At 39.7% G+C, this 13,932-nt stretch overlaps 1 protein-coding gene across 1 annotated transcript in view; it reads right to left on the minus strand.

Moving 5' to 3' along the window:
• The window catches only part of NEB (nebulin), a 221,607-nt gene that overhangs the window by 90,394 nt on the left and 117,281 nt on the right, over positions 1–13,932 (minus strand). Inside the window, exons 72-75 of the mRNA XM_062186689.1 lie at positions 12,682–12,885; positions 11,316–11,420; positions 11,065–11,172; positions 10,383–10,694 (exon numbers count right to left, since the gene is read on the minus strand). Of these exons, the coding sequence (XP_062042673.1) occupies positions 10,383–10,694; positions 11,065–11,172; positions 11,316–11,420; positions 12,682–12,885 (729 nt within the window). The remainder of the gene's footprint in view (positions 1–10,382; positions 10,695–11,064; positions 11,173–11,315; positions 11,421–12,681; positions 12,886–13,932) is intronic.

Consider the following 13,932-nt stretch of genomic DNA (forward strand, 5'->3'; position numbering starts at 1 on the left):
TCAAAATCCTTAACATAGACTAGGGGGGCAGAGGGTTGGCACCAGTCTCCACTGATTGTCCCAGTCTTGTGGCACGTGTGCTTCCTTGGCCTTGCATTCTCTGCTCATGCTGGCTGCCAGTCTGTGGGTCATATCAGACCCTTTGCATATGTTGTTCATCCTGCAAGAACCTCTCTGCTCCCCTCCCCCTTCACATCTCCAAGAAATCCACACTTTTTCTGAAGAATTTTCTTGATCTCTGTTTTCATAGCATCACGAACCACTCTTTTTCAGCCGCTAAAATTGCTCTATATTAAATACTAGTGATTAATTTTATAAAAGTCGTAATGGGAGTGGGCAGTGGGTTCAGGCATAAATCGGGTTGCCTGAACACAATACACGAGTGCTGGTTCAGGACAAGTTCCCCTGCTTCCAATCTAGCTTCCTGTTAATACATCCTGGGAAGCAACAGGAGATGGCTCAAGTGCTTGGCCTCTGCCACTCATGTGGGAGACCTAGATGGAATTCCAGAATCTCAGCTTCAGGCTGGCCCAGCCCTGATGTGGGCATTCGGGGAGGCATTGGGGGAAACTGAGATGGAAAATCTTTGTCTCTCTTCTAATTCTACCTTTCCAATAAATGAAAACAAACACTTTTAAAAAGTTGTCATGTTGCTGAAAAATGGAATTTTAGTATATAGTTTATAGCATACAAATATAAGCATAAAATGGTAGTAGAGTATGAAAAATGTTGGAAAATGTCTACTTTATGAAGAATGACATTATCTGCTTTTGTGTTTAAACTTTGATGGGTACCCAAAATTCAGAGGAAGGTATTCTCAAAGAATATTATATACATACAGATTCCAAAGTTTTCCTTCTTTGTTCTTTAGGATTTTGGTTGGTATGCATGTATGAATGTGGTTCATGTTAACGGACTCCAGTTCTCTAGAAACTGGCCTAAATCCACCATGTGGCAACTTCATTTTAAGTGATGAGTGTACTTTGCTCCAACAAACCCATTCATCATGAAAAAGTGTAAGGAAAGTGTAAGGAAACTAATTCATGTAATTAAAAGAAAGTTTCCATTCTACACAAGAAATAAATAACCTTATGGAGTTCATTATTTCCAAAAGATTGAATGTGCATAAAATATGAATAAATCTAAAAATGCCTTAGATAAATTAATGAAACATCATGTTGTTAGAATCATCTTGAGTGTCTTGTTGTGAAGAACACCAAATTAAGGAGAACAAAGGAATTGGCCATATACTGCTAACCTTTGAGAATAACTCCAATAAAGACAGCCCTGTCTTTCTTCCATACAAACATTCGTATGTTTAATAAAATACAAACCCTGCACATATCAATAAATCTACATAAAAATTCTAGTCGTGTATTTAACAATGAAAATAAACCTTTCTGAACAAATCTGGCAGTAAGGTAGGTGGCTTCATACATTCTGGAAAATGCTGAAATGAAAGGCCTATGTAAGGAGGCGTTGTGCTCTCCAGAGCAGTGAAGTCAAATAGGCCAAGCAATGGCAGACTTCCTTCCCAAGGGGGGGCACTTACATCGCTCTGCAGGTCATAGGCCTTCCTTGCTTGGATAATGTCATTCTGATCAGGGAAGCAGGACCAGTGGTGCAGGTACTGGCGATAGTCCACATTGCTTGCTAATGCCTGGCCTTCTTTGGCAGCATTGATGGACACCATGTCTGCTGGGATGGTGATCTTGGCCTTGTGGTCATTGTAGGTCTTTTTGTACAGCCTGTCGTTCTGCATCTTCAACACATTTGCAGCCCAAACCAGTTTGGGGTCTTCCTTGGCACTGCGACATCCGATGTAGTGGCCTTTCTGTTTCTCATAAGTAGTTTTGTACAGATACTGGTAGAGGTGAAAAGGAGAAAGAAGAGTAGTTTTTCTAAACGTGCTTTTTCCAGAGAGCCTACTCAAGATGATTCTAACTTAGATTTTTTATCCCATTTTCCTTTAAATTTCACACTCTAACTTTTATACTCCTTTACATTTCTGTTTGTCTTCTACATCCCTGTTTATGAAAACATTGTGAGAACTCCCAAGGCCACAACTATGCTTCTGTAGTTTCTCCGGATTTAACCTTGTCCAATGTTTCCCAAACTTTAGTCACTGTGTATCATCCTGAGATGTTTTGGCACAAACAAGTCCTGCCTGTGTTTCATATTACTTTAAATAAAATTAATTCTTTGTTTATATAAATGTATTTTAAGTTGTAAACTTATTTAGCATTTTTAGTTTAAAAATTATAGCCTACCTAAGTAAAGAACTAGTATTTTTTTCTAGCACACATTTAATCCAACCATGTAACTATTTAAAAAAAAAGTTGTCCTTTGTTGCATAAAGTTATCACAAGAACCACCAGCAGCATGCATGCCATGCTTTGAGTAAGAATAGAATTCTCTGTACACATTAAATTTCTCTAAGTACTTGTATATTAACTGGCTTGAGAAGATACTGAGAAGTAAATGAAAAATATGTGCTTATACATAAGAATTGCAGAGAGAAACATAGGTGTATCTTCAAGTTGTAAGAATTGCTTTTGAATCTGGGATCATAAAACACCATACTAAAAACAGTGATCTGCCTTCTATTTGAATATAATTTTGTGGGAATGAAGTTAAACCCAGAGTGTCTACCAGATAGTGGTTATTAAGGCTAGGTAAGGAGGAGCTCTTACATCACTGGCAATATCCCTCGAGGCCTTGGCATGCTGGATCCCAATGGCATCTGCTCGCAAGTCATAACCAGTCATCTTCATGTCTTCCCAAGCTTGCTGGTAGTGTTTCTGCAAAAGGAGGTTGCAATGCCACAGTCACTCTGAAGAGGGAGCTATCAGGTCAGCATTACTAATGTGCTCAAGACTAGATCAGTTACACTAACTACTAATTTTGCTGTAAGATTTATAAAGTAAGCTGAATTCTTGTTGAACTCAGATCCAAATAGATCCTTAACAAATTTTAGCAAAGCCCTCTCCTAATACTTTTTTTTGAAGAAGGAAATTTAGAAGAGAGTAAATCATGTACAAACCAGATTAAAAAACAAACAGATGTTTGGTTTTGAAAGGGAAAAGGCAACACGATATTCACACTAAAAAGGAGAACTAAATATCAACCTCATCCATAAGTTTTTTGCTGTGTTCTTAGAGAAACCATTGCATTTTTCCTTCCAACAAAGATAGAAATACACATCTCAGTATTATAAATACACACACATTTTATGTTTCCCATTAGCTTTAAGATTAGAAATAAAAGGAATGATAGGAAAAGGCTGTCTGCCAGACTCTTTATGGAGTATATTGATAAAAGGTTTGGTTAGGCCCAGAGCACTCTGCAAAGAAAATCAGTGTGTAGTGTCTTACATTGCTGATCTGTATAGCATTGAGTTTGGACTGCAGCATCAGCGGAGTGTCAGCTGGCACATTCACATTAGCCTTCTCTTTGTCCCAGGCATCGCGGTACAATGGCTGGAAAAGTGAAAAACAACGGGATGTGTGATTAGTAGAGAAATCTACTATTATATGAACACAATCATAAGTAAAGTGAAAAGTTCTCCAAGCATGTTCTCTAATATAGATAACATTTGGTCTTCATTGTGTTTCTTTTAAAATGCCAATAATGACTTTAAAGAATACATTCACATGTGATACCATATAAATTTTAAATGTGTCAGAAGCATGGGGATAAGATTAATTCTTTTTTATTCTTTCACAACTAATTATCTGGCAGGTAAATTCACCTTGCAAATAACCTAGTTTTCTTGGACCAAATAATGTCAAAATGTCTAATGTTGGGGTTGCCCTATTTCATGATTGAATAAATGGCAATTTTGTGATTCATGATATGAAGTGTTGGGCCTGAATGACAGTCTGTGTTTCAAAATGAGATCAAAGAGGGTATCCAAATCTGTGGTACATGAAGGTGCCCACCACACCAGTACTGACCAAAGCTGTATCAAAGCAAGTAGTATGCATAGACTACTAACTGACGGACTCAGTGAAGATCGCTGGATACACACATGTTCAGGATCCTGACGCTGATACTACAGTTCACATTGAAAGTTCTTGACTGAGATTTCTTCCACTGGTCTGAAAACACCATCCACTCAGCTTACCTCACTGATCTGTACAGCATTGATTTTTGCCTGGATCACTTCCGGGGTATCAACAATGCTGGTGAATTTGAGAGCCTCAGGCTTTGTACGGTACAGCCTTTCATTCAAGAGATTCTGGGCATTCTTCACTCTCATCACATCCACAGAACCCTCTGCCAACCATCCAATGCCCTTCATCCACTCCAGGTCCGATTTGTATATGTTCTACACGAATGAGAGACACAGTGGGAGAAACTCAAATTTGCCTGCAAGAATGTGATCCCTGCAAACCACACAGCACCCTTATTTAAATCAGCTGGGTAGCCAATCCCACAAAACTCAAGGACAAAATTAAGTGTTAATGTTTGGGTGCTATGTCTCCGGCACACATCTGTGGGAGAAGGTCATGGTATCCTACAGAAATTGGAACAGGGCTCATCGGTGGCACCTGTTGGATCAGCAGAGACTTAGCACATAATTTTGTTTTTTATACTGAGTTGAGCTTCTATGCTCACCACTTGAAGTCTGCCTTCTATGTATCCTTGGGAATAACATCTGTAGGAATTCAGGAGAAAAAGATCCTTAGATGTATATGTAATGAGGGAAAAAATGTGTACCTATACCTCTTTCTTTTTCTGAGTCAGACAGCTTTGAAGTCCAACATTTCCTTATGCTTACAACTATTCCTGAAACTTACATATCTAACCCAAGGTAATGAGTCAGAACATCTGGGGCTGAAGTTTTCTCCCTAATTACACAGAATAACAGACCTGTTTTCATCTTAGTAAGGTTTACTACCATAAGAAGGATGCCTCTGTAAGACAGAAAATGTCTGAGAAAAGCTCTTCTACCACAAATTGTACAGAATATGTTAGGTTCTATTGAGATTACCATTTAAATTATGCCTCCAGGGAACACACTGTGATTAAACATACAACCGCACATCCCCCCAGAGAGACTATACGCACATCGCTCTGTAGTTCGTAGGCTTTCTTAGCCTGGATCACATCATTCTGATCTGGCAGACACGTCCACTGGTGCAGGTAATTGCGATAATCAACGTCGCTAACCAGGACCTGGCATTTCTTGGCTTGAACAATTGACATCATGTCCAATGGTGTATTGTAAATTGACTTAGACTTCTCATAGGCCTTCTTGTATTCTCTGTCACTCTGGATCTTGGCAGCATGTATAGACCACACCAGCTTGGGGTCATCTTGCAGGCTGCGGAAACCCACGTGGTGTCCCAGCTGCTTACGGTAGCCTTCTTTGTATTTGTACTGAGGTTGAGAAAAATCAGATAAAAAGACACATGAAAACAATGCATTAGGAGGTATATTTTTGGAGACAGACAAAAGAGATGCATGTTTCAGGGAGAGAAAGGTTGTAGGCTTGAATCACAAGATGACAACAACACAGTCATCACCTGTGGATGAGAATTTCTCTGTGATAAGTGTCTTATGACCAGAGAAAGACGGTCTGTTTCTTATGTTTGGACAACATAGGAAAGTTAGGTCTGAAGGGAGAGAGACAAAATCGGGTACAAGGTGATACTGTGGGATAAACCATGGTTATTAGATGTAAAACTGGCAACAAAAAGGAAAAATACAGGTGGATACTTGAGATAGAAAATAGAGAAGTACCGGAGAAAGGCAATAAGACAGCTTAAAAGCTGATAGCGGGGCTTGAGGGTGGGCTTGGTAGGATAATTATTTTGGGTGTTTGTATGCTTTAAATTAGTATTACATGAATTTTAAAGGTTTTATAACAGTATTACACATCAGTCTTTGGTATAAAATCTCTTATAGAATGTATGGTTTCAATCTTAAAACTTACATGAAACCATCATCTGACTTACATTTGTAGAGCTTATAAAAATATTTTGGAGACAAAGGACATTGTGTTGGTCCCTGAATTTTTCTCAAGAATTTTGTATTGAATGTTATTGATGTTTGTTTCCACTTAGAACCACTACAAGAGTTATTCACATACATATTTCATCCATGGTAACCTTAATGTTTTTCATCCTATTTTAATATTTTTAAATAAATTCTTTAGCACAAAATATTTGTATACATAGATTTGAAAAAAAATCAAAGTTCTTGAAAAATAGTCCCCCCTCTTTGTGTTATAGAAGAGAAAAATCACAAGAATAAAGAAGGATGTATATACCTCACTGGCAATTTCTCTGGAGGCTTTGGCATGTTTGATTTCAATGGCATCCGCTCGTATGTCGTAGCCTTTCTGCTTGGCCTCATCCCAATCTTTCTGGTAGAGTTTCTATTGAGGGAAAACACATTTGTTTACTAGTGTTGAAAATAAGCAAAACAGTCATAAATAATAGGGCATACTGTAATGAACACAGAATAATTAAAAAGAATTCATTTCTGAGTTCTTTTGATTGTGGGCTGTTTAGAGTACAAGATATTTCTGATAAAAAATTTAAAGTGAAGCATTTAACTGTATCAATGTATAAATACTTACATTCAGCCCAATATATATTTGAAAGTATTCTATCACATAATTCTGGAATTTAAGAGTCGATGGTGAAGCCAGATAAACCTCATCAACATTCAGATAAGACCTGATAAGAATTTTTCCTAATTTTGCCCTTTGACTTTCAGGAGATTTCTGATAAAGAAATGTGACACAGAAATCATACATTTTAGGGCTGGCATTGTGGTATAGTAGGTAAAACTGCCTCCTGCCATGCTGGCATCCCTCATGGGCACTGGTTTGAGTCCCAGTTGCTCCACTTCCAATCCAGTTCTCTGCAAATGTGCCTGGGAAAGCTGTAGATGTCCCACAGTGCTTGGGCCCCTGCCACCCATGTGGGAGACCTGGAAGAAACTCCTGGCTCTTGGCTTTAGCCCAGCCCAACCCTGGCCATTGTGGCCATCTGGGGAGTGAAGATGGAAAATCTGTATATCACCCTCACTCTCCATAAGTTTGATTTTCAAATAAACAAATAAATCTTTTTTTAAAAAAATCATACATTCGGGACCGGCACTGTGGCATGGTGGGCAAAGCCACTACCTGCAGTACCGGCATTCCACATGGGTGCCAGTTTGAATCCTAGCTGCTCCACTTCTGATCCAGCTCTCTGCTGTGGCCTGGAAAGCAGAAGATGGCCCAAGTCCTTAGGCCCCTGCACCATATGGGAGACCCAGAAGAGACTCCTGGCTTTGGATCAGCTCAGCTCCAGCTGTTACAGCCATTTGGGGAGTGAACCAGTGGATAGAAGACCTTTCTCTCTCTCTTTCTGACTCTGCCTTTTTAAAAAATACATTTCTTGTCCTTTGAATGTAATTAAAAATTTTCTTTTGGCTTTTTTATGGCCTTGAAATGTCAATCAAGAGAGTCCTAAGATCAATCAAAAGACCTAAGAAGACAACAGATAACGAACTAGGGCTTCAATGATTTCAAGATTGAAGGAATACCAATAGAATTCAGGTATCCTAACTCCTGCAGTATAGGCACTCAGCATGTATCTGAACTGAAGTTTAAAAGAGAGAATTTGAGTTTATTTACTTTGGGAATGGTAGCTAAATAGAAAATATGTAAAACCAAAAGCTATGAACATTTCAACGGTAGGTGATTTGTCCATGATAACCCATTCCACAAACTGACAGATATTGTCCTATAAAAGCTTTTATATTCCATATTTACGCCTCTTACATTGCTGATTTGCATAGCATTGATTTGGGCCTGCAGCATGACTGGCGTATCTGAAGGAATGCTGATGTTGGTTTTGTCTTTGTTCCAGGCCTCTTGATACAGCCTCTGTGGAAGGAAGGGAAACACTATTTTAATTCAGGGTTGAAGGGGTATCTGAAATAGTAAGCCTCTATTATCTGGACAAATGCTTCTATATATGTTTATGATGGCTAAATTTTGTGTGTCACCTTGGCTAGGCCATGGCACTTAAATCTATGGTCAAACATTGTTCTGAATGTTTCTGTGAATGAATTTTTCAGATGAGATTAACATTTATGTTCCTAAATTTTGAGTAAAGCAAAGTATCCTTGTAATGTGGGTAGGCCTCTCCCAATCAATGGATAGATTGACTTTCTAAGCAAGAAGGAATTCTGCCAGCTCCCTGCCTTTGGGCTGGAACCACAACTGTTTCGTGGCTCTTCAGCCTGCTGGCCTACCCTGCAAATTTTAGGCTTGTCAGCCTGCACACTGACATGAGCCACTTTCTCACTCTCTCTCTCACTCTCACACATGCCCCCCCCCCCAACGAGGGTACTTTAGAAGCTCACATAAAATGTGTGTTATGAAAATATGCCTAGATTGCAGAATTCTTTACACCAAAATATACATCTTTTAATGCCATTTCCCGCAAACTTCTTAAAGTATTTTTGCATGTACATACGTGTGCATTTCTATTTGTATGCATATATGTATCTTGGTTCTGTTTGTCTAGAGAATCCTAATATTTTATGGTCCATTTATCATGAAGCATGATGCTACATGTCTTAGTATCAATAGGAATCAAATATTGATTCTCTGAATTGCCATGGAGGAACACTTTTTACTTTAGGGCTTCCAAGTGAGTGGCACATTGACTGCCGTGGGAGTCCCACTCGCACGCACTTTCACTAAGCCGGGCAAGGGTCCGAGAGTCGCTGCCATCTCTAGAATCCTTTGAAGAGAACAGTCTACCTGCTCAGGCTGAGTGGCACTATCTGAAAAGAGAATCTAGAAAAATGAAAGCTTAGTTGTAAGAGGGTTCTTGCCTCACTCATTTGCAGAGAATTGGCTTTCGCCAGGACAACTTCTGGAGTGTCAACGATGCTAGTGAATTTCAAAGCCTCCGGTCGCGTTCTGTAGCGTCTCTCATTCAGGAGGTCCTGAGCTCCCTTCACTCGGCTCATTTCCACGGAGCCTTCCGGCATCCACCCAATGCCACGCAGCCACTCCAGGTCAGCTTTATACACATTCTACAAAGATATGAGACACAGATATTGTTCCAGATGTTAACCATCCCACCCACTAGCTGACAGATAAAGTACATGGGAGATGGTGCTTCCACAAGAGTTAAGACCTGCAATCTTACACAATTCAGGATCTTTAACATTCATGACAAAAGTGCTTTGTAACAGCATAATTATTAATACTGCCCATGAGTAATAATAGTAATAATGCTGTATTCCATGATAAATTATTTGATATTCCAAAAAAGTTTGTCATGGAAACTGTTTAAGGGAAATTTTATTGAATCTTAACCAGTTTGAATCCTGTCATAAGTGACCCAAAGAAATATTATTGCAGCTTTGGATCTAGCATAACAGTGGGAATGATTTTAAAAATACTCAGATGATAGGGGCCAGCACTGTGGTGCAGCAGGTTAAAGCCCCAGCTCGCAGCACTGGCATCCCATATGGGCTCCAGTTTGAGTCTCAGCTGCTCCACTTCTGATCCAGCTCCCTGCTAATGCTACTGGGAAAGCAGTGGAGGATGGTCAAGTAGGGGATATTGGGAAGAAACTCCTGCCACTTGGCTTCAGATTGGCTCAGCTCTGGCAGTTGCAGCCATTTGGGGAGTGAACCAGCAGATGAAAGACCTCTCTGTCTCAATCTCTTTCAAAGATAGCATTATTACTCTTTCCAATAAATGAATCTTTTAAAAATATTTAGATGATATACATTTATCTGAAATATATTTTCATTGTCAGAAGTTTCAATGAAGAAAATAGTTTGTGGGGCTGGCACTGTGGCATAGCGGGTGAAGCCACCACCTGCAGTGCCCACAACCCATATGGGTGCTGATTTGAGTCCCTGCTGCTCCATTTTCCATCCAGCTCTCTGCTATGGCCTGGGAACACAGTAGAAGATGCCCCAAGTCCCTGGGTCCCTGCACCCTCATGGGAGACCCAGAAGAAGCTCCTGGCTCCTGGATCAGCACAATTCTGCCTGTTGCAGCCATCTGGGGAGTGAACAAGCGGATGGAGGACCTCCTTCCTTCCCTCCCTCTCTCTCTTTGCATCTGCCTCTGCCTCTCTGTAACTCTGCTTTTCAAATGAATAAATAAATAAATCTTTAAAAAAAAAACAGTTTGGAATCTAGTCTTAGGGAACAAAGGATGTGACCTCTATTTTCTGTGTCCGGTGACTTAACTCCTAAATATAGGGTTTGTGTTAAACAATGTGAATGTCCTGCCCCCTTCTAGGGTTGTATAGCATACAACCTGTGGTCTGTCCACAAAGGCACTGACTGAACTCTTAACAGACCTTTGTCTTCCCAACCTCCCCTCCCGAGTTCATGTGACTTACATCGCTTTGCAGTTCGTAGGCCTTCTTTGCTTGGATAATGTCATTCTGATCCGGCAAGCATGTCCAGTTATGCAGGTAGTTGCGGTAATCAACATCACTGACCAGAGTCTGACACGTTTTGGCCAGCACGATGCCTAGCATGTCCACTGGACTAGTGAATTTGGTCTTCCACTTCTGGAATTCCTTCTTGTACTCCCTTTCACTTTGAATCTTCCCCGCATGGATGGCGCACATGATCTTGGGATCATCCTCAATGCTCTGAGCTCCAATGTGGTGGCCCTTCTGTTTCTCGTATGCTTCTTTGTATTTGTACTAAAATGCCATAAATACAGTGTTAGAAATCCAGTTCTAGGACCATGCTTATGCTGATAATTACAGACAACTAGAAGTGAGAAGTTCACACTTTAAACATGACATCTCTGAATACTTTTATATTAGCATTTTATACCATAAAAATAACTGTCATGTAATCATGTATCTACCTTAGAGACACCTTTCCCTGCAGAAATTCTAATTCTAAAGTGTATTTTACTTTTCTGTGACAATCAAGGGGAAGGACTTGGAAGGCAAGAAGCGAGAGTAGGGACATATACATGGAAGCAATCAAAGTGTGGTCTACCAACCACACCACACATTGTTCAGCACGGTGGAGACCAAGAGGCGTTCCATGGAGGGCACTCACATCACTGGCGATGTCCCTGGAGGCCTTGGCACTTTTGATGGGAATAGCATCTGCTTTTAGGTCGTAGTCCTTCATCTTTGACTCATCCCATCCCTTGGTGTAAAGTTTCTAGGTGGATGACAATACACAACAGAAAATAAATGTGTTTTAGAAAGCCAATAGGTCAGTTTCAAAACAGAAATGTTAAGCTGGGAAAAAGCATTTGAACTGTTTCTAAAAAGACTTAAAATGACAATCAGGTAATCTCTTACTTGGCTGATATTGGCAGAATTGCTCTTGGCCAACAAGATTTCCGGGGTGTCTGGCATCACATGGATAGAGGTTTTGTCAGCATCCCAAGCTTCTGTGTATAAATGCTGTGGGAGGAGGGAAGGAGAGGCAGGTATAAAACCTTTTGTTAAGGCCACTAACATTGTGGTTATTATCAAATGTAACTCACATTTAACTATAAAGCAGATCCTCTTTAAGGCTTTTTGGAGGTGAGGGGAGCAAAAAGGTAGAATAAACTATGACAACATCTAAACAGGTGTATGATGGTTTCCTAGCTAATATGAAGCAATAGAAGGATCTCAGTTACTATTTTCTTCCAGTGAATCCCAAGCTTACTTGTAGGACCTCCCAAGACAGAGATTGTTTACAGACTGTAATACTGTAGAAATCCCCAGACTTCAGAATCAATCCCAAGGTCAAACCCAGCTACATTTTTTTCAAAGCTGTATGATCATGAGAAAAGTATACAACTCCTCCCACACCTCATTTCTTAGGGATAATCCTATCTTTTTATTGAGTATTTTTGGAAGATTAACCACAATATATGTACAATGGCTGAGTCATAGTAAGTACTCAAGAATTTCTATACTATACTATTTTCTATTGTTATTAATGTGTTGCTGTGACATGCATGGTATAAAATACAGTTTCTAGAGCTTTCTACTCCATACTCTGGAGTTTTCTGAGAGCCAATTTCATATTCTGAGCTGAACACTTGCTCTCATGACGAATAATTTGAAGGTGTCCAGGTAGGTGCAGGAGAACCCAGTTAAGTTCAATTCAACCTAAAATATGAGGATTTAGGGTGTACCTGCTAGATGAGGCATAAACAGACTGTTAGAACTCTCCAGGAAAGAAGCGATCATCTAATAAAACTGAAAATGGAGATAGCAGCTCACATTTAGAAGTGGATTTCCACAGCCTATGGTGGAAGAGCAAACCAAGCAGCTAATCTGAGCTTGTCCTGGCACTGTATCAAACACTGCATGTTTCCCAGTCTTCAGAATGAAGTAGTAAATGGCTTATGTTCCTTAATGGTTGGACAAAGAAACAGAAGGCGTCTCAGTCTGCTCTGCCAGGGAGAAGGTGCAGGTAACACACTTGTGATGTATTCAGGTCGTAGCTCAGGAGGGTGTGTGCACTACTCCAAGGAAATCAGCCCAGGCTTCCACGTGCATGCAGGAATGGGGGAGCATGTGTGGGGAAGAGCGCAGAGGACACCCGATCCAAGCAGATGTCCTGTTGGATGCCCGCAGGCAGATCAGGTCTTTCTCAGAGCACGTTCCGCTTTATGAGTCAGGCTGTGGAAGGTACTACTGTGGCAACAGGAAACGGCTGGAGACTCACCTTGCTCATTGTCAGGGCATTACTCTTGGCCAGAACAATTTCTGGGGTGTCTGTAATGCTTGTGAATTTGAGCTTGTCTGCAGGCTGGCGGTACTTCCTGTCACTCAGGATTTCTCCGGCTCGTTTCACCTTCTCAACCTCTACAGAGCCAATGGGAACCCAGCCAATGCCTCTGAGCCACTCAAGATCAGCCTTGTAAACAGCCTGAAAATGAGATAATGCCAAATATTTATAGACATTACCTAGACAGCCTGGTACCTAAAGTATACAGATGCCATATAATTCTGAATTTTATCTGTGTAAATTTCTAGGAAGACACACAGGAGTGCCTTATGTTGTCCATAATGGCTACTCAAATGCTTTGCCTTAGAAGGTAGTCAATAGGTGTTGTCTGAAAGACTATAATGTCTTTTTAATAATAAGCAATTTCAATGACATAAAACCACTTTAAGGAATGTCTGTCTCCTGAAACAGTGTTTATTCTCTGATGTGACTGCTTACACCTCCTTGTATGGGAATACCAGCCAGTTGTCCGATGTAAAGAAAGCATAAACACTACTGGCTGACCACTTCTTGAGTTCCTATTTTCTGAAGACAACAAAAATGGTATCTTTGTTTTCCCAATTCTCTGTGACTAGAAGGTACATGTATTTTAATCTTAATTATCTCATCCTCAGTCCCTTTTCTTGTGTTCAAATTCCAGTTTAAAAAAAACATTTTATCCTTTTTTTTGCTTTGAATTAAAAATAATTGGCTATAGGAAAATTTTTCTCATAAGTAAGAATAATAATATTTGTTTTCATGGCTTCTCGGAATTTTTTTTAACAATGCTACTACTTTTATCATTCTTTCTTAAGGGACAATTTAGCCAGAACCTGATCAAAACAAGGAGTTACTATACAAGAAAGGTAGTATTTGAGTCTACAAAAGACAATCAACTGGCTGACAACAAAAATGTCTAACATATTTTTAGGAAGTTATTGTTTTCAGTTTCTTAGAAAAACTTCCAAAATATGTATAGTTAATTCTTAACCTTTCATCTCAAGTTATAATCAATACTTCTGTAAGTTAACTAGCAAAAGGATAATGTAATAATTTATCAGGAAATTTAGGTTGTCTTAAACCAAGTATACTTAACATGGTATCAATGAAGTTGTGTAGAAAAACATCCTTATTTTCATTAACTTCTAACTGAAATACAGTATACACAATAGATTATAGCAGTATTAACACACATGATTTTTTCAGCAA

The sequence above is a fragment of the Lepus europaeus genome, chromosome 1 (assembly GCF_033115175.1).
Source record: "Lepus europaeus isolate LE1 chromosome 1, mLepTim1.pri, whole genome shotgun sequence".
Classification (NCBI taxonomy): Eukaryota; Metazoa; Chordata; class Mammalia; order Lagomorpha; family Leporidae; genus Lepus; species Lepus europaeus.